The 27,960-nt window shown below is 41.8% G+C and overlaps 1 protein-coding gene across 1 annotated transcript; it reads left to right on the top strand.

The window, feature by feature from the left end:
* The first annotated feature begins 402 nt into the window (after window positions 1–402).
* CRTAM (cytotoxic and regulatory T cell molecule) lies at window positions 403–27,001 on the top strand. Its single transcript, XM_075122246.1, has 15 exons — window positions 403–499; window positions 6,293–6,439; window positions 9,866–10,018; window positions 14,794–14,937; window positions 17,750–17,911; window positions 18,760–18,834; window positions 18,931–19,035; window positions 19,329–19,394; window positions 19,595–19,702; window positions 20,548–20,646; window positions 21,307–21,405; window positions 21,876–21,965; window positions 22,601–22,747; window positions 23,189–23,254; window positions 24,771–27,001. The coding sequence occupies exons 1-15, from the start codon at window positions 451–453 to the stop codon at window positions 24,899–24,901; spliced, it is 1,641 nt and encodes a 546-aa protein (XP_074978347.1). The 5' UTR covers window positions 403–450; the 3' UTR covers window positions 24,902–27,001.
* The last annotated feature ends 959 nt before the right edge of the window (window positions 27,002–27,960 follow it).

The raw sequence follows: 27,960 nt of genomic DNA, 5'->3' as shown, positions 1-27,960 counted from the left end.
TCAGCACCCCCACTATACACATTGGTCCAGCACCCATGCCTCCTAGGACTCTATATTTCTTTTTATCATTGTCTCCCTCTCCTGCTATGTTCCTTTTCGCACAGCACATAAGTGGGATGCAACCCCTATGACATCTGAGTCCAAGTGGGCACAGAGTCATAGCATCTAGCACCTGTCAACCCACAGTTTAATAATTTTAGAACACGTGGGGTCACGCAGCTTTCTCCGTAGTGGTCACGGCAGGGGAAACAACCCAGCGAGAAAACATGAGCTCAAGTAGGAACAGCAGAAAAAGAAGAGGGAGGCAGTGACCTCAGCACTGATGAAGTCATGATAACCCCACTCCCCACCCCGTTGAAAAGGAACCCACTGCAAATCTGCACTTCTAAAGTGAAGAGGAAGTTCGTGCAGCATAACAGACAGAGACGGGCTACGCTTACATCCCACAACATGACTTTCACCGCCGTGCTCTGTATCGTGGCTTTGTTACCACTGCAAGGTAAGTGACATCGTTTAACTGCCTGTCTTAAAAGCTCTTAAATGGAATTATTTTGTTTATAGAACTTCACTGCACCACAAGCCAGAATGCTTTTTATTATTAACTGCATTGCACTATTACCACCAAGCTTTTCAGCAGGATCTTCTGCCACCTAAGGGCCACTCAGTTCCAATTAACTGTTAAACCCAAGGACAATCATTTGCCTTATAAGCCTTGGAAACACAGTGTAGAGGACAGAGAGCCAGGAACTGCTGGATTCTCATCCTGGTTCTGATCCTGACTCACAAAATAGCCTTACATGACTTACATCTCTCTACCTCCATTTGCCCATCTGTAAAATAGGGCTAATGGCAGCTACCTTGCAGGTGTGCTGTAAGGGTAACCTAGCCTTGATAATGTTTAGAGTGCTTTGAAAACAGAGAACACTATATAAATGCTCAGTATTATTATTCCTGCTACAGGATGTAGCCCTGTTTACATATGTTGCTAACCTGCACCTCATCACTCACACGCATCATCATGTGTGCAAGGATTGCCTGTGAACATGTCAAATAATGACCAGATTTAAACAAACAAAGGCCATGCAAGTCAATAATTCACACTGAAGGACACTTACAGCTTCCATTCCTGATCCTTGCATGATTTTTGCACTGCCTGCAGTATGAACCCCAAAAGGATAGTCTCTCCCCACTTCTTGACAAAGATTTAAGAGAAGAAATTGCAGTAAGGACTCATTTCCTGAGACTTTGATAATAGTGCAAAATATACTACTATACCAGTGTATTGTGAATCCGAGTCCAGATTAAAGAAAATAGACAAAATACACTTTACATTACATCATCCCTGGGATGGGGTATATCATTATTGCTTGTGTTTGTTAACTAAGTGATCACCTTTAAAACTGGTCATTTTAATCTTAAATTAAATTGATATGGTTATTTTGGTATTTACAGTGTTCCATATACTTACTCTAAGGAATACCCTGGGAATACAGTGAACCCTGAGATCATAGTATTAAGTTATTATCTGAGGCAATTGACCATCTTTTGGGGCCAACCACTGTACTCTAATTTGCAAAAATCCTGTTGTGCATACCATAAGCTTCTCAGATATCAGTGTAAATTAGCGAGGTTCTACTATATAATCAAACCAGTCATAGGCAGGGCCCCATGTATTCTGCAGTCATTAAATTTGCCACAAAATTCACTCCTTGCTGCAGAATTGCTCTCCAGAATCTCACCGTTCATTTCTTTGTTAATGATATTTCTAGTCTGATGGTTGTAAAGATAATGCTGAAAACATGAACTGAGTGTAAACCTCTGCAGTGATCTCTGTACGAGTCTGCAGACAGCCTACGACAATAGCTCTGAGAGATGTGAACTGCTCCATTCATCCCAGTCCTGCTACCTCGTGCTCTCCAGTTTTCCCCAGGAGGAGTAATGGATTGTACTACAGCGCACACTCTCTGTGTTGTTCCATGGAACTGGGAAACAGGGTGGTCATGGAGACAGCGTTTGTGGCCAGCTTGCAGCCAGGGAGCTGGCCTAGGGATATACACTGGGCTTCCCAACGGCGTAGCTGCCAAGGCCCAGGTGGCTGAAGTGATGAGCCATTGAAACTGGCTACCAGAGTCACCCCTTGCCATCTTCAAAAGTAATCAACAAATTTTACATCAATAAATATAGGCAATTCTGAGCCAGGGCTGAGTGTGTTTGCGTGAGGGTTGGGAGAAGGACGGGAATGAAGGGTATTTCACGGTGCCTGAATTAATTCACATTACCCCAGCACTGGAGCTGTTGTGAAATTTGGTCCCAATGTGCCTATAGATTTTACTTTAATAAGGTAACTTGATTCCCAACACTTCTATGGAACATGGCGCAATTCTGATGGGGAAGGGTTGTCAGGGACTCCCCACCAGCCAGTGCATTAAGAACGCCCACCCGAAAAGAAGGGTTCAGGCATTCAGAGGTGGACGCGACTAAGATAACACTGCCTCAGACAGCATTAACACAGGCTGAGATATTCCACAGGCTCAGCAAATGGGAGAGGATGACGGAACAACATGCAGACATGACCATTACCTTCCCCCCACCAGTCCCACTTTCTTCCACCTGCAGATCCAAATGAGTTTCCATGGGGCTGGGTGAAGAGAGAACAATGCTGCAGAAAGGGCCTCCCATCCCCTGCAGCCACTCTCTCCATTATGCCCCTGGGGTTTCTGTCCTCCTCGCCCCATTCATGGAGATGGAGGAGACGTGATCTGGTCGCTGGTTACTCAAAGTAATGCTCTGAGGAGATTCTGTGCAGAATGTGAATGATCTGCAATGCCCAGTCATCTGAAAACCCAAACAATACCATTGTTCACTTCAGTTTAGAGACGGGCCTCAGTCCTCGTCTGTGGTTGAGAAGCACTTGGGACAACTCGAGGAAGGGAAGCTGGCCAAATCTCCACTCCTCCCTGCAATCCTGAGCTGGCTGTGCACTGGGTTGCTCCCATGGAATAATTCAGCACAGCCTAGAGGTGGCTCTAATTTCCTCCAGGTACCAATGGCTCAATGGGGTCATTAGAGCAACTGGGGATCAATGGAGCACAGAGATAACCCTGACTGCATCCCCTACACTGTCCATAGGGAGTGGGGCAAGATGAATATCTCCCTATATTAGGATGACCATTTTGTGACCAGCTACAATGGCTTTAGAACCGCTGTGCTGTGGGAACAGGGCAACATTGACCCCAGACACGGAGGGAAATGCGGCCCATGAGTCATGGCCGGTGAACATCCCACTGCCTCAGATGGAAAGTCTGTGTGTGTTCAGTTCTGGGCTTTAGTCTATTTTTTTAAACATGCTTTCCTATTTAGAGTCTGGTTTCTCTCACTTCAAAGAGTGTGATCTGACAGACCCCCCCACGCCAATGTTAGTGACAGGAAATAGTAAAGATGCAGAAAGGCCCTGTGGAAAACCACAGACAAGGCTACCTCAGCTACACTAACAAGATGAACCCGATAACGCACTTCTTCATAGATGGAACTCCGGAGGGCTAACAAAAGGAATGTCTTCTTTTGCCACTGGGTCTGTGGCAATCATTTCTAAGTGCCATGAAACCTGAAAAACTAACTTATTGTTATTTCCCTCATATAATGGACCCTTTTTTGTTTCAAAAACAATTTAACACTGGGAGATGGAGATGGTATCCCATGTAAACAAATATATGGCTGAGCCACTTAAATAGAACACAGACTGCCACCAAAGTGTCTTCTATGGGAGAAACACCAACCAAATCAACTTCTTCCTCAATCATAATTTCTCACGTCACTTTCATTGGGGTAATTTTGGTCTGTGTGCCCTGAAGAGGTGTTAAAATGGCTAACTGAAAGCACAACATATTCATGGTTGTCACTATCTGCTTGTCTCCTACAAAGGCATCCATAAAACAGCCCTGGTCATTATAATTAGGTATATAAATTCGGCAGCAAAAAATCACATCTGTTGAATGACATGAATTGAACGATTTGCCAGCGTGTCATTATGGTGCTGAATAATGGGTTGACCACTGAATCAGAAAGAATTAGAATTTATGAACGCATCCCAATATATGGATTCTATGGCCACAAGGGTCCATTGTGATCATCTAGTCTGACCTCCTGCACAGAGGTCATAGGACTGCCCTGAATTTATTATGGCTTCAAGTCTAGTAGCTGTGCTTGAACTAGAGCATAACCACAGGTCTCCCCTCACTTACACTGGGTGAGAATCAGGAGTAACTCCACTGAAGTCAATGGAATTTCACTGGGGTAGAATAATGTAAGCACGAGAAGAATCAGCCCCACGGTATCTTTTTATGACCAATTGGTTTGTATTGGATGAGACACTCCTTCATGCAAAAGGACACTCTCTGTGCTTCCTGGTTCTGGCCCAGGTAGACAGCAAAATACTCAAGTACCATGAGAGTTAGTCCTGCAGCTTCATGGACCCTATAGATCAGACAGTGAGGGCCACATTGATACAAACAACTGAAGCCTTGGGTGTGCATCCAGCTCAATTTACAGTGACCTACCCTGGGGACGAAGTTTGCCTTCCATGGGAGCTCCCAGCTACACATTTCTCTCTGCCACTCCCGGGGTGGGAGATGAGTAAGGACATGGAGGGGGACGTGGCTACAGACCTGCATGTCTACCACATTCCCTACAGCCAGCCCAATCCTGCTGTCACTGAAGTCAGTAAAAAACCTCCTGTTGACTTTAGTAGCAAAGAACCTAACATTGCCATTTTTGGTTCTTTTAAGAAAATAAAGTGCTTCCTATTTGTGCAACCAAGGCAGACTTATTGCCCCAAAGGTCCAGCACTCCCACACTCTGGCAAGCAATTTGCTGTAGGCAGCTACTTTAAAAAAAAAAACTGATTGAAAAACAAATTCCCTTAACTGCCTATTTACTTAGCTCTGACACAGTTACTGCTATTCGCAATTTCTCCAACGCATGTTTGTTTGGAGGACGCCAAAAAACATTTAAGGCCATAAAACATGTTCACAAAGTGCAGTATATATTTCAGCATGGTCAGTTCTGGCTGGGAAGAGGAACGTATGTTATTGCTTCCCTGTAAAATGAGCCGGGAGAATGGAATTTCTTTTCAGTTACATATGTTAGGCCAGATCCTGACTTTAATGGAGCGCCGTACCGATTTACTGCAACTGAAGATCTAGACATTTGAATATAAAAGGGTTGATTTTTCAAAGATGCTGAGCACCCACAATTACTGTTAATTTAAACGGGAGTTGGGAGAGCTCACCATTTCTGAAAATCAGGCACAACGATGGGTAATTGCAAGACAGTGCTTTGAGCTCTGAGTCATTTGCTCAGATCTGGCCCAGGCTGGTGACTAAAAACCACTGTGTGTTTAAATGCATGAAACATGTATTCATTGAATCCACCTATTTCTGGCTCTTCGATGGCGTGTGTAAAATAAATTGAGGGGTCCCGTTGTGGTGGGCAGGTGCGCAACATCACAAAACCCCCCTACAAGGGTTGGGAGTCTCAGCAGAGCTTCCAAAGATCAAACAGGTCATAACACTGAACCCTCTTCTAATCCATAGAGGGCTGTGGAAAGACGTCTGTGGGCTGTGGAAAGACGTCTGTGGGATTATGGCTGCAGGCTAAGACTCTGGAGACTTCAGCTCGGTTCCGAGTTCTTCCACAGACATTGAGGCCAAGATCCTCAAAGGTATTTAGGAAATTGATTTAAATGGAACTTAGATGCCTAAATACCTTTGAATCTGGACCTGAGTGTCTTTGTGCCTTAGTGTCCTACCTTCAAAATGGGGATAATAGCACTCCCCTGCCTTAGAGTGATGCTGAGAGGATAAATACACTAATAACTGTGAGGTGCAGAGATACCTATGGCAGATGAAGACCATAGAGATACCTACATTAAATAGAATGGCACATTCACGAACAGGGAAGCATGAGATGCCATTGTCCATCCTGTCCCTGTTCTGGGGATAGAGGAGTTCAGTCCTTAGGTCTGTCGAGCCAGCGCCTCTTGTTGGCATGAGATTCACTCTCGGGGCTTGTCCACAAGGGGAAATTTACCAGTATAACTCCTATTCTAGAACAAGTGCATCTAAATGGGGAGTTTTATTGGTATAAATGTACAATTATACCAGTAGAGTTATGCTGGTAAATTTCCCCTTGCAGACAACCCTTTTTCAAAAAAGCAGCAGGCTGGTGTATTGCACTGTGCAGAATGCTCTCAGTTTGCCTCACATCAAATGTCACAACTGTTTTTCTCTGGCAGGGGATTTTCAAGAGGTTCACACTGAAAGTGTAACTGTGGAGGAGGGGCAGGATTTAAGCCTACAATGTGATTTTACTGGAGACCATGAATCTGTCTTCACGTGGTCAGACCCTCGGGGGTTTCTCATTTTTCTAAAGAGCGACCGAGGTAAGTGTCAAAACCTGCTTCCAGGTTACTTTCCATTTGATAGGAGAGGGGTCAGTCACCGGTGGTCTTTCCTATCTCCCACCTACTGTAAGACCTGACTCACCTACAGGCCCACTTAGAGCTCTTGTACATTCAGTCTCTTTCCTACAGGAAGTTGATTAAATGGAAACCCCACCAGAGTGGTTTGTAAATGGGGCCTCAAGCAATAAACTGTATTTACCACTAACACCATCATCCCAGCTCAAAAACCCACCACCGACTGAAAGGACCTACGCGTGCTATAGATTGTGTCTTATCTAGCTGAGAAAGAAGGTTCAACGTGTTCCTTGCTTAGAATCCACATTGTTTTTTAACTTATTAAAAAAGTAACTGTTTTGATAAGAAGCTGGTGAGTGCTATAAACCATGGAGACTGCTAACTGATGCAAACACACCCATGTTTACTGCTACCTTGTCTTCCACCCCACACCTGTCCATCCCCTAATTCTATCTTGTCACTCCTAGATTGTGAGCTCTGTGGGGCAGCGACTGTCTGTGTCTTACATATTTGTACAGAGCATAGCATAGCGGACCCTGATCACTCTTAGGTGCACTAAAAACTACTGGGATTTTTCAAAGGGAATCCGGCACCCAACTCCCGTTGAAATTCAGCATGAACTGAGTACCCCACACCTAATGGGTACCTTTGAGAATTTCAGCTAAAATCATCATTGATATGATTGCTGAGTGGATAACTGCTAAATTTATTGAATAAATAATCTGACAAATACATTTGCCAGATAATTTACTCAATAAATTTTGCAAACATTTCCAAATGGAATACATGGTGAACTTTTTAAATATTGATATTATATTATACTATTATTATTATTTGCCCAGCTCCGAAATCACGTATATGCTTTTGAAAATTTTGTCCAATTCAATTGACCAATCTCAAAGAGGTATAATAGTAGGTTAGGATGGAAGATCATACAAAGAGTCTATAAACCCAGATCTTCAGCTGGTGTCAATCTGCATGACTTCATTGAAGTACGTGAAACTACACTGATATTGCCAGGGGTGCTGGAACAATCTGTATCGTGGGGGTGCTGAAAGCCATTGAACCAAACTGTAAACCCTGCATCTGATGGAAACCACTTCAAGCCAGGGAGTGTGGCACCACCCCTAGCTCCAGCACCTAGGGATATTGCACCAGCTGAGGATTTGACCCACCGTCTATTCCTTTGCAAAGGCATGTGATAATCTCCTTTCTGGGTGTATAATATTAAAGTGATATTAAACATGAGGATTAGTGTTTGTAAAGTAATTGATAAGTCTAAAGCACCAGTATTTTAGCTTTTATTTTCCATGTTAGTGGAGAAACAAAATTTTATGCCATATGTGGGCATTTGCATTCTCAGTCCTATCATCATAAGCCTCTGCTCAAAGAAGCAATGAGACACACAGCTTAACAAATCATTTTCCTATTCCATATGGTGAAAAATTAAACATGATGAACCATCTAGCTTACACACAACAGTGATTTGAAATTTTTTTTCTCATGTTTAGTTCTTTCCAGAAATTTAATCACCTGAGAGTCCATCACTCACCTAAATATTTTTAAAGCCTTAAAAAGCCTCAACTAAAAAAAGAAGTTTCTGAGGTCCTTTAGTCCCATTTCCTCAATTTCAGTTCACTTTAAAGGCAGGCTGTTACTTTCTGTGTTGTGATTGTGGTGAGCAAAGGCGAGGCCGGGGAGGGGCGGGGGGGGGAAGGGTCACATGCCCCTCCCCAGACCACTGGGGGTGGGGGCACGTTCAGCAGCAACCGCAGCGGTGAAAGGAGCAGAACGTGGGGCTACCCGGTGGCCCCACGGCAGCAGCTCCTCCGGCATCCCAGCCTTTCCACGCAGCTGGGTCTCCTGGGGTCTGTACAGCTGTGCCGGAGGACAGGGCTGGGGGCGCGACCAGTGCAGCCATGCCAGAGGAACTCCCGGCGTGGGGCTGCCCAGCGGCCGTACAGACCCCAGGAGACACAGCTGCGTGGAAGGGCTGGGGGCGGTACATGGGGCTGGCCTCTTTTGGCCTGAAATTGGCATCCTGTGCAGCGGGAGGACAGAGCCGCCCCAGCTGCACGTAATATGGGATGGGGAGGGGACAGGGACAGCGCGGGGGTCCAGGCTGGGGGACGGAGAGGAGTCACGTGCCCCCCTTTAGCTGGTGCCCACCTTTGTGTCCCTCCCATGAGTCGCCGGCGGGATAGCTGATGTGACCTGCTGGACTCAATCCCAAGATTCCCATGGGTCACACGGGGGAAAGAGGGAAGGAGTGTCCTGGAAGCCCAAAGAGATTAATCTGCTGAGAGATCTGGATATTCCAGGAAGGTGTCTCATTAAAGGGCAACTAATTAGGCAAAACCAGGATCAGACAACTCATTAATACTTCAAGATTTATGGACGTGGCGCATTACATAATTCCACCCCCCTTTTGCAGATGGGGAAACAGGCCCGTCACCATGAGATGGTGCATAAAGTAACAGAGTGAGTCTGTCTCTGAGAGGGGAATAGAACCCCACGATCTGGAGTCCTAACGTGCACTGGATCATGGTACAGCCCCTTCCATGTTGCCACTTCATAATCCTCCAAACATTTGCTGACATTTCCCTGCCCCGGGACCCAAATTCCATTCGTATCTTGAGAGCCCCCACAAACCAACATCAATGAATTTAGTCTCACAACCCTCCCCTGTGAGGCAAGGAAGTCTAAGAGGAGGCCAGGTGGTTTAGTGGATGGTGCACTAGCCTGGCTCTATTCCTAGTTCTGCCTGCTGCCTGGCCTTGGGCAAAGCACTTCATCTCTCTGTGCCTCTGTTTACCCTTCCACCCTTTAAACTGTCTGTCATCTCTTTAAACTTTAAACTCATTGGAGCAGAGACATCTCCTACTGCATGTCTATACAGCACGTAGTACAATAAGGCCCCAGTCTAGGTTGGGGGCCTCTAAGTACTACTGTAATATAAATGATTAACATTAGCCCCATTTGACAGATGGGAAACTGAGGCAAAGAGATTTGCATAAAGTCACACAGGAAATCCTTGGCAGAGCCAGGGGATGAACTGTAGTTTCCTGAGTGCAAGAAGAATGTTTTACCCACAAGACCCACCTGCCTCTCAAACCAAACTTCTTTCTGAGCTTTGAAACACACAGGAAATGTTATGACCTCCCTTCCCCCTCATATGCATTTTTAATTTATTGATATATCTCTATTTCTCAGATCCAGCTAGGAATGATTAGCACTAGAATTGTTCATTAAACACTGAGAACAAATGAATGAAAAAGAAGGTCATTCACACCTGATGAACAAAGCCAATCTCTCCTTTTATCACTTTGGTTACCCATGTCGCTCGTATGGACCAATGCACTTACTATGCCATTCTTTTTTCACTTACAGGTTTAAAAGATCAGAGATACAAACTTATCCATTATTCAAAATATAAATTATCTATCAGCCTGTCTAATGTAACAGTACAGGATGAAGGCACATACACATGCTTCTACTATGACGTACCAGTCAAAACCAAGAAAGTGAATGTTACTGTCTTAGGTGAGTTCCATTAGAGAAGCTAAATTTGCATAGGTTTCCAAGAAAATCCAACCTCCTCCTACGCTTTTTTTTCCTGAATGAAGGCTATCCCATTTTACTGTATTCTTTTGTAATGATATGTTTAAGAGGCTGTGTTGTAGTAACTAAGGCCTCAAAGTTATGAGTTATTACTATTCAAGAATTGCCCAGGTATCAAGACCTTTTAGAAATGATAGAACAGAGGGCTAAGAGAATAAAAACCCAGTGTCTAACAGCTAGATTTCTTCAACAGGCTGAGGAAATGCAGAGTTGCGGCAACCTTTCACAAGAGCGTACTGCTGGTACTGCTAACAAGAGCTCCCCTGTTCCTTGTCTGTCAATGAGTTAAACATTAAATGCATATCAAAAGTGAAGATATTATATAATATGCCAAATAGAGCTGTCAATTAGGGAACTTAATGGAATCTAATTTTATTATTCAAATGTGTATAAGAGAGAAGTCAGCTATAAGTAGTACAGTATTGGGCAAAATATTATCAACTTTAATGACAGGGTTTACCTCATGGGCAATGCTTTTAGGAAAGCAAGGGACTGTGCTCATATTGATTTGTTTTTACTTTAAGTGATAAACTGAGGAAGTCAGGCTAATGCTTGCAATCAAACCTGCTTATGCTAACAAGTCAGTGAAATATGCTTGTGCTAAAAGAGGCAGTGAATAAAAGGAACTGAAATCAAATAGTATGTTTATAAGGACATTTGACCACAGAGAGGAATCACCAGAAATGTAACTATTTGATTCATAATGCAAAGACTCAGCTCAGCAAACATACCAAGGTTCCACCATTCTTGTTAAAAAGAACAAAAACAGAAGATTTACACAGGTCTACCAGCCTGTTGAAGAACAACAGTTCTTGAAGTGACATTGTATTCTATAACGGGCTGTTAAAAGAAGTTTGAAAAGCATCAAAGACTATGGAGGGACTCTGTATACATTATATGAACCTTAAACTGAACATTTCAGCAACTAGCAAAGTGTTGATAGAGAAACTGCTACCTGTGTAAGCATAACTGCAAAGAAGGCCAAGGCATACACCGCAAAGGGGCCCATGAAAAGTGATTTGGTAGCTAAGTTGGTAAAACCAGCTGGTGCTCAAGGTATGTCCCAAAATGTTTGCACCAACAGTTATGACCTAACTTATTTCAGATAAGCTGGAGTGACCAAATGTATTGCACAAAGAGACTAGAAAATTCAAGTCCACTGGAAGAATTCAGCTGACATATCATTCTCTGATTGAATGGTGAGAGAGGACAACTTTCATTTTGGTTGGACATTTAGAATCTTGAGAAGTATGGGTCACCATCTGATTGAGCCACACCCAGAACCTCCAAGAAGAGCGACAAAGTTGGACCACCCAGCAAAAATAGGATAAAACAGCCTGTCTCCTTCGGCACATCGCTCCCTGAAAGCCAAAGACACCTGGAAGGAGGAAGAACTGAGTTCCTGGGATGGCCACCTGGGAATCCTCTTCAATGTCACCTATCTCTTTCTATTTTCCAGCAACTCAGGTTACCCACTAGCACACCAGGAAAAGACTATAGTCACGTCCATCCTTTGCTCCACCTATTTATACATGGTCAACTCCTGCTGTGGAGATATCTGAGCTGAAAGCTAACAGCTGAGCAAAGATCTGGTGATAAGCAACACACAGACTTTCTTTTGGGTCACAATGCAAAACAGTCAATTTACCACTTACTGAAACTGGACACCTAACTCGTCAAGAAGTGTATATGTTCCCACGTGCTTTAAAGATGGTCAGAGAGTTGCAATGTGTGTCCTTATTTTGTAATAGATTCATAGATACTAAGGTCAGAAGGGACCATTATGATCATCTAGTCTGACCTCCTGCACAATGCAGGCCACAGAATCTCACCCACCGACTCCTGCAAGAAACCTCTCACCTATGTCTGAGCTATTGAAGTCCTCAAATCATGGTTTAAAAACTTGAAGGTGCAAAGAATCCTCCAGCAAGTGACCCGTGCCCCATGCTACAGAGGAAGGCGAAAAACCCCCAGGGCCTCTTCCAGTCTGCCCTGGAGGAAAATTCCTTCCCGACCCCAAATATGGCGATCAGCTGAACCCTGAGCATGTGGGCAAGATTCACCAGCCAGATATCCAGGAAAGAATTCTCTGTAGTAACTCAGATCCCACCCCATCCAACATCTCATCACAGGCCATTGGGCTTATTTACCATGAATAGTTAAAGATCAATTAATTGCCAAAATCATGTTATCCCATCATACCATCTCCTCCATAAACTTATCGAGTTTAATCTTGAAGCCAGATAGGTCTTTTGCCACCACTGCTTCCCTTGGAAGGCTGTTCCAGAACTTCAGTCCTCTGATGGTTAGAAACCTTTGTCTAATTTCAAGTCTAAACTTCCCGATGGCCAGTTTATATCCATTTGTTCTTGTGTCCACATTGGTAGTGAGCTTAAATAATTCCTCTCCCTCCCTGGTATTTATCCCTCTGATATATTTATAGAGAGCAATCATATCTCCCCTCAGCCTTCTTTTGGTTAGGCTAAACAAGCCAAGCTCCTTGAGTCTCCCTTCATAAGACAGGTTTTCCATTCCACAGATCATCCTTGTAGCCCTTCTGTGTACCTGTTCCAGTTTGAATTATCCTTCTTAAACATGGGAGACCAGAACTGCACACGGTATTCCAGATGAGGTCTCACCAGTGTCTTGTATAACAGTACTAACACCTCCTTATCTCTACTGGAAATACCTCGCTTGATCCATCCCAAGACCGCATGAGCTTTTCTCACAGCCACATCACATTGGCGGCTCATAGTCATCCTGTGGTCAACCAATACTTCAAGGTCCTTCTCCTCCTCCATTACTTCTAATTGATGCATCCTCAGCTTATAACTAAAATTCTTGTTATTAATCCCTAAATGCATGACCTTACACTTCTCACTAGTAAATTTCATCCTATTACTCCTGTTTACAAGGTCATCCAGATCCTCCTGTATGATATCCCAGTCCTTCTCTAAATTGGCAATACCTCCCAGCTTTGTATCATCTGCAAACTTTATTAGCACACTCCCACTTTCTGTGCCGAGGTCAATAATAAAAAGATTAAATAAGCGTTGACTACTATAGATCCATTCATTGGGAAGGGGACTTTGGTAAATTGGTATGTAAGTAATCAACCGAATTACCTTGTGATCTAGCTTTGTATTGTTTTTCCTCTGTTGTGTTCACAACACTGGAGTTGATAACCAATTGGCATAAGTGAGGCCCTATTCTGAGGGACTCAGTCAAAATCTAAACAAGGTCACTTTCCTAAGATAGTGAATGAGTGTAAGTGTTATTCCCTATTGTGGTTATGTAATTTGATTCTGCAAACATAAATAGTTATAGAAACCCATTTTCTAGTTTGTTAGCCAAATCATAGTTCAATGCTATTTTTTGTTGCTTTATATAAGAACATAAGAATGGCCATACTGGGTCAGACCAAAGGTCCATCTAGCCCAGTATCCTGTCTTCCGACAGTGGCCAATGCCATGTGCCCCAGAGGGAATCAACAGAACAGGTAAACATCAAGTGATCCATCCCCTGTCGCCTATTCCCAGATTCTGGCAAACAGAGGCTAGGGACACCATCCTTGCCCATCCTGGCTAATAGCCATTGATGGACCTATCCTCCATGAACTTATCTAGTTCTTTTTTTTAACCTTGTTATAGCCTTCATAGAATCATAGAATATCGGGGTTGGAAGGGACCTCAGGAGGTCATCTAGTCCAATCCCCTGCTCAAAGCAGGAGCGATCCCCAATTAAATCATCCCAGCCAGGGCTTGGCCTTCACAACATCCTCTGGCAAAGAGTACCACAGATTGACTGTGCGTTGTGTGAAAACATACTTCCTTTTGGGGGTTCACAGATAACTGCATTACTTGATTAGAAGAGATTGGTGCTTCTTAAGCTTTCTGGGCCCTTCAACTAGCTTGCCAGAATGCCTTTGTGCTTCACAAAATAGTGGGGCACTGATTTCTCCTACTTAATGCTGTGATTGACTGCAAAGCTGCTGTGTGGAGCAGCCTACGTTCCATCATAGGCTAGAGCTGCAGAACTGAATGGGAAGCTGGGAATGACAGTGGCCAACAGAGAAAGTCAACACTAAGATAGGGGTAGGGAGCCTAGAGTATTAGTTTTAAAGTCTGAAGTACAGTGAGTAAATAAAGTACCCTAAATGCAGCTCAGTGTGGATGGTAGGCCAAATTCTCTGCCCCCTCTCTATCCCTGGGCAGTACAGGATGGAATCTGGCCCTCGCCTCTTTGCTGGGGAGGTTCGAGTGTGGAGATGTTTCCAGTGAGCACAGAGACAGCATAGCACCATCCCTGCTACACTTCATCCCCGGAAAAGGGAATGTCTGGGGGAGATAGAGGTGTTGTCACAACACACTGTGCTCTGGCTATGCTCAGCTGGGGAACAATCTCTTGGAAACTGTTGCCAGGTGGTGCAAGTTAGGACAGCCTCTATGCTGCTCCAACCAGTGATGGGGCCAGGGAAGGAATCAGGCAGACATGTCCAGTTTTTTGGGTGAGGGGCTACATCTTCATATGCATCTGTATCGTGCCAAGCAACAGGGAGCCCTGATCCTGGCTGGGGCCTCAAGGTGCACCCTTAATTGAAAGAAATAATAATATAGGGTGAAGTACATGCAACCAATCATAAAACTGATTGCACAAGACTGCAAGAGCCTATCTCACCATGTGTCCCTTTGTTACAGCTGCTCCCTCCAAGCCACTGTTGGAAATATCAGATATTAGAACCAATGGCAAAGAAGAAAAGATTGTGCTGAGCTGCTTAACCCAGGGAAGTAAGCCCCCTCCTCAGATTACATGGCTGCTAAATAATGGGCTGGAAGTCTATGGTGAGTTTTAAATGGCCACTGAGTGGCGTGCGTTTGTTGGAATATTTTTATCATCCATTAATGTTCTGTACAAATACCCTGAACCAGCATTGGTCCCGTTTGGAAAGGTCTCAGCACCTGGGGATAGGAGGCCTGAGAACTGGATACAAGTGCTAAATTCTGGGGAGCCCTCTTTTTAAAGGGAGGGGGTTGACTCAGGACAGCTAACAGTGGCTCAATTTTCACAGCACAGACATAGTAGTTAATCCTTAATCTGCCTCTGTGACTAACCCCATTTTCTATGTGCAGGAGCTGAGGAACACACAGGTTAAGAGCCACATTCTAAATCCCTTTTTCACACTGAATATAGCACTTACCCATGCCAGTAGTTCCCTTGCTTACTGAAGGTTGCACTATTTGTCCTTGAGTGACTTGCTCAAGCCCAAACAGCAAGCCCATAAAAGCCAACATTGGAACTCAGATCCTGGTTCCTGGCACTCAACCCACCAGATGCCTCCCAATGTCAGTTAATGAAGATCCATCTTCCCCAGTAGAGCTCTGAGCACATGCATCTAAAGAGAGAGTAAGGAGCTACCGGTGCAGTTTAAACAACCATTCTAAATATTGTGATCTAATAATAACTGCCTTGCTAGCAGGAGCAGCAATACACTTAAGAGGAAATGCAGGTCACTTTGAGCATGTGGGGGATAGATCAGAAAGAATAGGTGTGAATGGTTTCCTCTCTTACTTTACTTGCTGTTTTGGATCATGAAGTGAAACTTGTATTTTGGGTCATGAAGCAAAGCTTGCAAGTCTTCACCTGTAGTCTTGGTAAAAGATATATTTTCAGAGTTCCCTATTTTAAAGGAAGCTTGGGGGATTCAGAGTTGTGCAGTCTATCTAGAAAGTAATAAAGATGTCGATTATATGGACAATATTACACCATGCAACCCAGAGAGGTCTTCTATGTCTTGTATAAACTGCTGCATTATTTCAGTGTGCCTTGCTTAGTTTGTTAGTCTGATTATGCAATTGTGCATGCAATACTGAGGCCTGGAGAATTTAAAAACTGCTGCTTACCTACCTGCTCTCTTGGCAGTTTGGATCTTTATGTAATAGGGGTGCAGCCCCAAGCTGGAGCATTTTATTCCTGATGCAATGTGCCCTTTGACCTTAAGTCACATGGACATCTAGTAATGTAGTTGTGTAACTAAGGATCCATATTGTTCCAGGCTTTTTTGTTTGATACCTGAATAGAGTTTTATGATGCAGGCTTTGATATTAAAGAGTGATGATGAATTCTCTCATCTGTTTGCAGAACATGCAAATTAAATGGATTATAGTTTTGAATGGAAAAATTTTAATTTTGTTGGGTGATAAATTTTATCTCCTTCTTTAAAGAAGGCTAGAACCAAGGAATTTCTCTGACTGAAAAGTCTAAATATTACCAGAGTTAACAGAGAGAAGGCTAGTTCTAGGAAGAGATTCTAGGCTAAAAGTATTAATGATCATTTGTCTTATCAATTGACAGATACTGTGAATTGATTTCAAGACCTTAATGCCTGCAGTAGAACATGCCATTAGCAGGGCCGGCTCTAGGCTTTTTGCCGCCCCAAGCAAAACAAAAAAAAAGAAGTTGGCCGAAATGCCGCCTCTGGAATTGTGCTGTTCCAAGCATGTGCTTGCTTTGCTGGTGCCTAGAGTCCATCCTGGCCATTAGAGATTATTGTGCCACGAAGAAAAATTTGAAAAGAACTGATTTAGCACACACATTTAGAATTTAGTCATTTATTCCTTGTCATCATTAACTACATCCTTGTTTTTCCACGTGGCATTGTTAATAAAGAGGTAACATCATCTAATAGGCTGAGGAGGGAATTGGGAGGGCAGGAATGCTTGTGTCCTCAATCTGGCTGTCCCATTAGTTTACTAGATGACTTTAGGCAAGTCACTTAATCTTTTTGTGTCTCTTTCCCCTGTTATAAAATAAGGATAGTGAAAGCAACATCACAGCGTTGGTGGGAGGGTTAATACAGTGCTTTAAAAATTAAAACTGCTGTATCAAGGATTGTTAGTGTATGTGCAAATATTGGGCATGCATAATATATATTTATTTGCAGATTTAACAGCTGCAATCTGTGTGAATATGGTAACAAATCTAGGGCTATCTGGGAACTTCACTATGTGACTAGGGTGACCAGATGTCCCAGTTTTATAGGGACAGTCCAGATTTTGGGGTCCTTTTCTTATATGGGCTCCTATTAACTCCCACCCCTGTCCCGATTTTTCACATTTGCTGTCTGGTCACCCTAGTTGTGACAATGTTGCACTCAGATCTCCGAGTTGACTGCAGAACCAAAACTCAGATCCTTGTCCTGTTTTAAAGTTATAGGCCCTTATCTCTTGAGCTTAAAGCCCTTTAGCAGTATAGGGCTATGACCCAGCTGATTCCATTCAGGAGAGATCAGAGGTGCTCATGTGGGCACACAACCCATGAGATCAGAGGTGCTCATGTGGGCACAGTACCCATAATAGTGTGGAACTTGCTTATATGCTTATAGTGAACTCTGATATAGTGAAGTAGAACAGAAATCCTAGGTTTTTTTCCATGCATGGTAGGGTGTAGATTGCAACTAAGCGATTCTGTCAAAAACATGACTTTGCTCTGCATGGGCTCTGCTGTGATCCATTTACACAATGGAAACACTTTTGCTCAGCATTCATGTGTTGCTTTAGCAGACCAAAAGTAAAGCAGATTTGTGACTGGAAGGTTTTTCATTAAATTGCTTTTGACGGTAAAGCACTTAAATGTTTTCTTCAAATGGTTACGTAGGTGACATCAAACACGAGTTTGAACACGATGGAAAGAAATGCAACACAATCAGCACTCTCATAGTCCATGCATACAACCGAAATTCAACAGCCAGTTGTGTCATTCGTCATGAAACCCTCCGAGGAGAAAGACTGACAGCATCTTTCCAGTTTGAACATTTCAGTAAGAACAGCTTTTATTGAAGCATTGGTTTATCGGTGGTGATTCCTTTTTAACGTTTGAACTTGAAGAATAATACTGCTCTCTTGTATAGTGATTTTCATCAATAGATCTCAAAGCCTGTTGCAACACATAACAGTAGTATCAGCCCCCTTTTACTGATGGGGAAACTGAGGCACAGAGTAGCAAAGTCACCCAACAAACCAGGGATAAAGCTGGGACTTGAACCTAGGACTCTTGAGTCCTAAAAAAGTGCCCCCATCCACTAGGTCACATTGAATTACCCTATTATGTTTCTTCATAGATATAGATGCATAACTGAAGGTGTGGTCTACCATTCAGAGAACAAGGTCTCTTCAGTGTCTGGTTTTGGAAGACCGTACTCTCCAGTGGTTAAAGAAGGGACTTGGAGCTTGATTCCTAGGTTCTACTACCATTTCTGCCTCTGACTTACAGTGAACCTGATCCAGAACCCATTGAAGTCAGTGGGAGTCCTGGGTTCCCGTGTTACATTGGAACATTCACTTCTGCTCCTTACGTATCAGAGGGGTAGCCATGTTAGTCTCGTATCCCCCAAAACAATGAGGAGTCCGGTGGCACCTTAAAGACTAACAGATTTATTTGCTCATAAGCTTTCATGAGTAAAAACTTTTGCCCAAATCAATCTATTAGTCTTTAAGGTGCCACTGGACTTCTGCTGCTTGTACCTCTGTTTAAGCATCTGTAAAATGGGCCTGATACTTATTTACCTCCCATACATACTGTTAGATTCAGTTAATGCTTGTAAAGTGCTTGGAGAGCTTCGGATGAAAGAAACTAGGGAAATTCAAAGTATTATGATTGTTTTCCAGTGACTACTACAGGCTCAGCTCCAAATGTGTTAGAAATAAGCACGAGGACCTCTGAGCATCCTCAGCATTATATGGGTAAGTACAATAATAAAAAGCCACTGACTTAACAAAAGTTTTTTATTAATATCATTTATCAAGGTTCTCCCTTTAACACCTTGGTTGTTCCATTAGAATCCACAGAAGCTACCCCAAAATCTATAATACAGACATCACCTGTGAGCATATCTCTAGCAACAAGTACCCAACAGGAAGTTGTTTCTTCTCAGACGACTGTTGGTGGGTTCCACGTTTTAAAAACTTTTTACTGTTGTAAATTAAACAATATAAATTATAGAGTAGTGCTGAATTAAGGCAATCTGGGGCTTAGTGGGGAAAGGTTCAATATCATGGTCAAACTGCTTGGCCAATGTTATTTTTTATTATTTATATGTGTCCACATCATTGTGAAATAAATCATATAAAATTATTCGTAAAGTGCTTTTGCCCAGAATATGGGCTGCAAAAGAATACTCGGGGATAGTACTGAATGCTACTTGCATTGTGGTCAGAATTGGGTTCTTCTTTTCCAGTGATTGCTACAGAGTCCAATCCAAATATTAACGCCATCTTCTCTCAAAATCCTCTGCACTCTACTGGTAAGAATTTTAAATTCACTTTTTCTTTATTCCATATCATTTTGAAAAAAAAATGGATAGTTGGCCCCATATCAAAACCTAGAGCCAAATATCTCTGGAGCTTGGGAAATTTCAGATCTGGATTCCATCTTTCTGGATTGGGTTTATTTCTAAAATACATCTTCCAATTTTCATGTCTTGTTTGGTGGATATTCCTTTAGGATCCACCCAACCAAACTTTCCTTCCACTGTACCTGAGAAGCCATCTACTACCAGCTTACCAGCAATACCTACCCAGCAGAGGAAACTACCAGCCAACACAACTATTTGTAAGTAAAGGTTTTTTTCTTAATGACATTAAGGCAATTTGTTAAAATGTCACATGCAGAGCAGCTGGAAATGCTGCTGAGAACAAATTTATATTCCAGCTGTTACAAGATCCTTGAAACACAAAACACAATAGTTGTTACACACAGGTGAGCATTTTAGAATTGCATCCATCATAGAGAAAGACTGCCCCTCTCTACTTCTCTCTTTGTTGTGAAGACAAACACATGGAGACATGTGGGGGCAGGTCCTCAGGTGGTGTCGATTGTCATAGCTCCGTCAATGTATGCTATGATTTTATTAATACCTATCCCTATGGAGGCACTAGGTGGCACTGTGCCACAGGCTGACAGAAAATAAGCATGTCAACACACCTTAAGGCTTAAGCTGTAAAGTTATTCAAGTGATAACAGCAGGATTGTCCCCAGATATAAAGAGGGTGGGAGGAACTGCATTACCACTACATGAATTGTTTGACAGTGAGAGACTTTCCAACCTTTAAAGGGATCTCTCTGGTTGCGCATAGTCATTTTATGGAAGAGATTTGGAAATGGAAATTAGTCAATTAACTTTTTTTTTTTTTTTACACCAATGCAATTTGTGTAAAATACCCAGATCCTCAAAGGTATTTAGCTGCCTAACTCCCATTAATTTCATAGAAGTTAGGCATCTAAACATCTTAAAGAATCCCAGCCTTTGAAAATCTCCCACTGTACATGTAATGTCATAGATAGACGCAGCATATAGAGCAATTTAGTTTTACGAAAGTGAGTTTAATTTATAGTCTGAATGTACATAGTTATTTGTGTATAAGAAAAAGAAAATATTTCTCTTTTCATTTCTGCAGGGTCAGAAGTAGCACTAACAGTAAATGAGGAAATTTCTAGTACAGAAGCACCAGCAACAAGTAGTGAACTAGCCACTCAGAATGCTAACGGCACCATTGGTACGTGTGCTAATGAATGTCCTTGTAAGCCAAGTGGCCCTGTGCTTTAGTGAACAGGGCTGGGAGGCAGGGACTCCCCAGTCCTAATTCGGGGTCTACCACTGCCTTATTTCATTACCTTGGGCGAGTCATCTAAAGGCTCCACTGAGACTTTTCAAAGCTGCTTCAGGAATTTCCATGTCCAGTTCCTACCAGGAATCCAAATGCTCTCAAGATTTAGAAAACATCAGCCTCTGATTCTGGTTCCCATACTGTAAAATGGGGATCATTAATGCAGGTGCCTGTCGGGGGTGTTTGAGACTCAGCTACAGCGGGTGTTGTACAGTGCTTTGAAGGTGGAAAAGTCTAAGTATTGCTATAATTAATATTAGCTAAAGAATATGATATCTTGTCTTCCGTGGGACTTTACATGAGTCAGGAGTGAGGAAGAACTGAGTAAGGACATCAAGGTTTGGCCCTAAGGCACTTTTGAAAACTCCAGCCTTAAATAGCATTTATTAGAACTGTAGCTAAGAGTTTCCACAAAACATATTGTCAGAGTCCTGAAATATTTCCTTAGTAAGGCAGAATTTTTGTTGGACCTGTCAATAGTTTGGGAATCTGATCAGACTGCTGAAAGGGATAAGGAAGTCAAAATATTTTCTACTTTTATTTCTACAGAGCCAGAAATAACTTTGAACACCTCAGAAGAAACATCTGTTACAGATGTACCAGCAATAAGCAATGAACAATCAACTCAAAACTCCAACATCACCACTGGTAAATTTCTTAATGATGGAATAACATAGTAATCTAATGAATTGAACACGGGGCAGGAGCCAGGAACTCAAATTCTAAACTAACTTGTAACACTGGATCACACTGTAATGTTGGCCAACTCACTTAACTTGTTGTTTTTCAGTTTCCTCAATCGTAAAACAGAAACAACACTTGCAAACCTACTAGAGCTATTCTAAGGCTTAATTGTTTGATCCTTCTACACTGTGGCAAGGCTAAAAACCCTAAGTTTTATAATTAATACCACCTAAAGAATACAGAGCCAGATCATCAACTCATGTAAATCAACATAGCTCCATTGAAATCACTGTTGCTATCCCAGTTTACACCAGCTGAGAACCTGGCCCATATATATTCCTCAAAATCATTAAATGTTGAATTAATACTGCAAAATTTATATAATCTGGGTGACTGTGATTGGGCTAATCAGATAAACCCTTTTCATTCTACAGGATCTGAAATGACATTAAATGTGACCTCTGGGACAGAAGAACCATCAACAAACCATGAAGAAACAACTCTGAATTGTAATGCCACCATCAGTAAGTTCTTGTTAATACTAAACGTGAAATGGGCCTTCCTGAAGTCAGCCTGGTTCCCAGCAGCTAAGTGTCTACATCACCAAACCCACCATGAAGGACACTATAGGGCTGCCCTTGCTAAGAATCTCATAGGTGGGCCCATGGAGACCTAAAACAATGTTAGCATCTCGAGGCATTGGGCTAAATTCTCTGCTGGTCCACTGACTTCAGTGGAGTTTTTCCCATTTTTACACAAGCAGAAAATGTGTCCTGGTTCCTCCAGGTCAATGATGGGGAAGTTTACATTGCTGTTTCCTATGTATTTCTTCTCTAAGATCCTGGTCCAAAGACCACTAAACTCAATGAAAAGACTACAATGGATTTTGGCTCAGACCCTGAAACCAGTCTCTAGTATTGTCAACTTGCCCCTTTTGTGGCCAGTATGTTCTCAAACACAAAATTGAAGAACAATCTAATCATTAGGCTTAAAAATGATCTCACATTATCTACATTGTCCGCTGCTTTATTTCTGATGAAGAGGCCTCAGTATTCCTATCCTATCACCTGGCAATCTCTCTAGTAGACAGTCCTCATCTTATTAGCTAAATGTCACAGGTAGTAGCTACCTAACTATATTAAAAATATTTCTTTTATAGAAACCAATCTTAATTCTGAAGGAATCAGACAAAGGCAAACAAGTGTTTTGTTGCCAGTCCTGGTAGCTGTCCTTATTTTTGTGATGCTAATCATAGTCCTGCTCTTCATGAGGAAGCTGCAAAAAGCACACGGGATTTGGAAGAGAGGTGAGTGATCACACAATCTAAATCTCCAGGAATGTCTAAATCTCCAGTAATGTCTTAGGATGGGTGTGAGGGACTGGATAGTCAAGGGGACTGGTAACAGGATATGGGATCCTTGCATGTCTAGGTCATTGGTTAAAATCAAGACTGTGTCAGTGGTGACTGAAAGTTATTACAAATCGCTGTTCAGGATCCAAGGGGAATGATTGGTGGTCTCAGGCCAAACCTCAATGGACAAGAGTCTTTATCACAAAAGCTACCACCAATGACTGTCTCTAATCAGCTCCTTTTTGGCAGTCCAACTACTGAATGGACATGAGGACTGAATTGCCCTCTTAACCCTGGATATTCTTCTAGTTCAGTATTTGGTCATGCAGGGATGGAGGGGTGGGCAAATGTATGAAAAAAGCTGCAACTTCCTATTTTCATTTGTTATCGGCACAGAAAATGACACTTCAGAACAGACATTGGAGAGTTACAAATCCAGGTCTAATGAAGACAATGGACAAGGTAAGCTACCGCCATGACCTCAGGCCATTGAAGCTCCCATTGAAATCAGAGTTTTGCTACTGACTTCAGCCAGACCAGGTTCAAGCCAACCTCATTGTTTAGGAAAGATTTGCAAACTGCAAATCTTAAACTTCAGTCATATATTTTAGTCAGATCTTCTTAGTAGGCCCAATGCAGATACATGACCACTTTTAACAGTCTCTCGCATTCACCATAATAACTGGGAAACCCATTACAGATTACATTTATGCTTAACGCTTTTGACTGGGATTTTCAAATGAGTCTAACAGTTAGTTGTACAAATCCTATTGGAATTCAGAGAGCTGGGTGCCCAACTCCCATACGTGTCTTTAAAAATCACTGCCTTTATTTGGTTTTTATTGGCTGGTTTTGGTAGTTACGTGTTCACAAATATTATAAATGACAAATGCTCACCTCTAAACTCATTATTAGTTATTTGGGGGTGACGAGATGTGAAAGATAAGGGAGGGCAAGGAGATTTTCCAAAACATTGCAGGTGGCAAAATGCTGCAAAGCAGGGGCTACCCAAATTTCAAGACACCAAGAACTTCCTTGGCAACTTGCTGTGAACCTAAGGGGTACACCTTCTCTAGGGAAGTGGTGGATACCCCATGACTTGCAGTCTTTAAGTCAAGACTGGTGTCTTTCTAAAGAATATGCTACAGCTCAAACAGAAATCATGGGCTCAATGCAGAAATTATTGGATAAGATTCCTTATCTCATGTTATGCAGGAAGTGAGACTAGATGATTGTAATGCTCCTCCTGGCATCAAGATCTATGAATACTTACAGAAAGATTTTTATCAAAAATAAATACGCACACCTGTAATATTTGGTGGGACTTGTATCTTTGTTAGATTAACAGAAATTGCTTGTTTGTGGATTTCATCAGCAAAAAACACCTGCACTTCATCAGCTTTGTCCTCACTCTGTAGTTACAGAAAGAGCCAGCTGTGGGCTGCATTTTCAAACTCTGTGGGACACCTGGGTGTAAAATGTATTCCTACTGTACCATTGGAATCTATATAAACACATGCAGCTTTATGGCTAAAATGTCAGACGAGTCAAAAAAGGGAGGGAAATTTGCAAACACTTTTGAAATAAAATTTACTTTTTAAAATAAAAGATGTCCATAACCTTACACTGGACAAATTTTGATCAGCTCTATAATTGGTAGAAAAATGAGGGGGGGAGGGGGGAAAAATCAGACTTTTGTCAAAAAAAAAAAGGGGGAAAGATTTTATTTCAAAAATCAAAGTATTTCAACCAGCTTTAGTAGAAAGAACCAATTATTTTCTTGACCACAAATTAACCTACATTAGCTTACATCCTCCAGCTCAATCGCTCTTAGAAATTGATAGTGCTCCTGTCACTGTAATATCTATACACCATCTCTTTTGGATTTATCAGTAATCTTGTAGCAAGAATGAATTTCCATCAAAATAAACCCCTCAGTCTATACGAAGACATCGACAAATTTGCATTTGTCTTTCAGTTGCCAATCAGAAGCCGAGCATGCAATACGTAACTGAAGGATATGCAGGAACAAAAAAGTCGAATTCAGAAGAAAGAGATGTTTCAGCATTTGAGAAACAGCTGGCATATGGAAAAGAAACTAATGTATAGAAGTCAGGACTTGTTGGCAACATTGTACTATGTACAGAATCAATATGGTGTGTTCTCATATTTATAGTGTGACTAATCTGATGGTATGTAAAACTGTCAATCTGTGACTTATCAACATCACAGCAGGATTTCAAACAGAGGAAGAAATGCCTGATAAAATGGCTGGTCTCAACCTGGATTCTAGTTTGGATCACCGTGATAACATTAAAAAGATGTAGCTGGAAGAGGTGCTCATGGAAATCCATTAGCAATGCATGCTTTCAATTAGCTATTTAATCAGCAGATTTAATCAGCTATTTAAATCAGCAGATTTAATTCATGGGTATCATAAATGGATCAGACATATACCAGAGCAAGTCAAGGGTCCTGATAATGGAATGCACAACCAGCCATCATTATATGAGATACAAAATTACTGAGAGGTTCATGCAACAGTTCTGCAGCCTCCTGAGATGCATTGTCTAACGATGAGACTGGGAGGCAGGAATTTCTGAGAAAGCACTTACAGCCAATATTTTTGAATTTGGGTGCCCAAAGTTAGGCATCTAATGATATTTCACCTAAATCAATATTTAGTTCATGAAATAAAAACATCATGATTTTAGAGGTGCAGAGCAACCTGCAGTTCCTGTTGACTTCAAACATTTCTGCCTCAGTTACCCACCTGTAAAAGCAGGATAATACTACTTCCCTGCCTCACAAGGCAGTTGTGAGAATTAACTAGTTGTTTATAAAGTGCTTGACAATGAAACCTACAGCTACTAGTCCTGTCTCCACAGTCGTTTGCCTTTTGAGGGCTTCCATAAATGTTACTAAGGGCATGATCTGAAGACAATGGGGTGACACAGGCATGGCCGAGGGTATAATTTGGCCTTCAGATCTATATTTCTGGTGGAGCTGTCAGGGCCCAGGATGAGTTTGTGGGGCTGTTCGAAAAAAAACAATTTTCGCTTGCAGACTGAGCGAATCTGATATGAAAACCAATGACACACAATGACGCCAGAACCCCACACTACCACTGTTAGTAACTTATTAGCACAGAATCATGCTTCAGTGAGAATTGCAGATCTGAATTAAGTCCAGGCCATGACATTAGATTTAAGGTAATCCTTAAAAGGATATTGCACCCATTTTGCTCATGTCAGATGATACCACTTCTCATCACAGGAAAGGGGTGAAAAAACAGACTTTTGACTAACCGTAGATGTCACTGCCATTACTGTTAGCAGTAATATGATTTTAATACTGGAAGATGACTTCACATTTGACACGAGGTGTGTGGACTCCAGTGGAAAAGACTACCAGTTTCCAGCAAGTTTTAATATTGGTTTAACAATCAGACTTGAATTGTTTAATATTTAAACAAAACCGTGAAAGAGCATAAACAACTGATTCTTTGTAAACTTAGTTTGTAAAATGCTCTGTAATGGTGAAGCCAGGTGTTTGTGAAAAAATGTGTCATAACTAATAAAATTTCAAATCCTGATCTTCCAGTTCCATTGGCACACAGTACCTCTTTAACTTCAAGGATAGTTCTATGTGTAGAAAAGACTGCAAGATCAGTGTTGGTACGAGGACTTGAAACAGCAGTCTATTTTAGGTTTCAGAGTAGCTCACGAAAGCTTATGCTCAAATAAATTTGTCAGTCTATTTTAAGTATTCTTAGTTCCTTTACATTTTAAAATGTCAAGTGAATGCACTTTAACTCTATACGGTTTGTCATTATTGTAAAAATGTTTATTTCCTTTATTTAAAGCAGAGTAGCACTTTAGGCATTTCGACACCACAGTTCTGATGGAGACCATCTGAGAGCCTAAATAGATACAGTATGGATATTCCATGCTTCTGTCTTGGAAGATTAAGGATACTTTTAATTGAAGTTTTGTTTCTAGCTGCAATTGTTGGTGTATCAGTTTTGTACTTTCCCCCCTGGCTTGTAGCAGACATGCTTATAGCATGCTTCGTAGCAGTGCTCAAATGCTGCCATTTTAATAGTTCATGGGTTTCGTTGGTGAACCTTTTGGTTGCTTCTCTTAAGATAACAGTTGGCTATTCAGAGTGACTTTTTTAATAAACCAAACTTAAGTGTTTATGTACAAACTTAATGTCTTTCTTCTTTTTAAAGAATAGTTTGGTAGTACCTCAGTACATACATACCAATAAAACAGGTACAGTGATAAGTACACAGAAAAGCTAAAAGTACTAACTCAGTAAAAATAAGGGGAACGCTAACGTATCACATCCTACAACAAATAAACCAAGTCAGATCCATCAAGAAATATTGATTTGGCACTATCCTCAGATGAAAAGTATTTGATTGCTTTACCCCTGGATCATCTTCAACATATTGAACAAATAAGGGCCAAGTAGCTATGTAACTGGCATACCAGTTATGTTTAGCATTCATCAGCTTTAAAATGGCTCGGACATCTCACACTTTAATAATCCAATTGTTTAAGGAGGCAGGCTCTGGACTACTCCAGTGTGTTGCAGTAACCAATCAAGTAATCAGCAATGGATGTATTAATAAACCATGACATTGGGGCTTGTTTGAACTTTATCATATTTTAATTGTTCCCCTGCTTTTATTATTTTTAAGCACCAACACTGTACAAGATAACAAAAGGCATGGCCCCTGACTGAAAGAGTTTACAAGTTTAGGAAACACTCATGCACATACTTAACTTTACTCACATGAGAACCATTTAACTCAATGAAACTATTTACATAACTGAAGTTAAGCATGTGCGTGACCTAAAAAAGCAAACATGGGGCCCCAGAGGATGGTGCTACTTCAGAGCCGTTGTTCTTGTCTTTGTTATAAAGGGTGGGTTGTGTAGTAATGTAACATGTAACAAAACTAAATCTAGATCATTCATCCAAAAGCTTGACTCTAAATCACTTTGATAGTACCAACACCTTAGCTGTCCACAATACCATTAGGTCCATGCAGTGAAAGTAAATTATAGTATGCATATAGTACCACATCATTCTAATTACATGAACTAAGTATCAGCAGATTTGAACTAATGGGCCCACTAATCTAACCCAACAACATA

Source organism: Caretta caretta, chromosome 22 (genome assembly GCF_965140235.1).
Source record: "Caretta caretta isolate rCarCar2 chromosome 22, rCarCar1.hap1, whole genome shotgun sequence".
Taxonomy (NCBI): Eukaryota; Metazoa; Chordata; order Testudines; family Cheloniidae; genus Caretta; species Caretta caretta.
The sequence above is the reverse complement of the archived record's forward strand: the minus strand, read 5'-3'. Positions and strand labels throughout refer to the sequence as shown.

Excerpts from the sequence above, each read along its gene's own strand:
- CRTAM (XM_075122246.1), top strand. The coding sequence starts at position 451 with ATGACTTTCACCGCCGTGCTCTGTATCGTGGCTTTGTTACCACTGCAA. Across the intron at positions 19,036-19,328 it reads TTCTTCTCAGACGACTGTTG|TGATTGCTACAGAGTCCAAT; the intron begins GTGGGTTCCACG and ends CTTCTTTTCCAG. Across the intron at positions 21,966-22,600 it reads GAATTGTAATGCCACCATCA|AAACCAATCTTAATTCTGAA; the intron begins GTAAGTTCTTGT and ends TTTCTTTTATAG.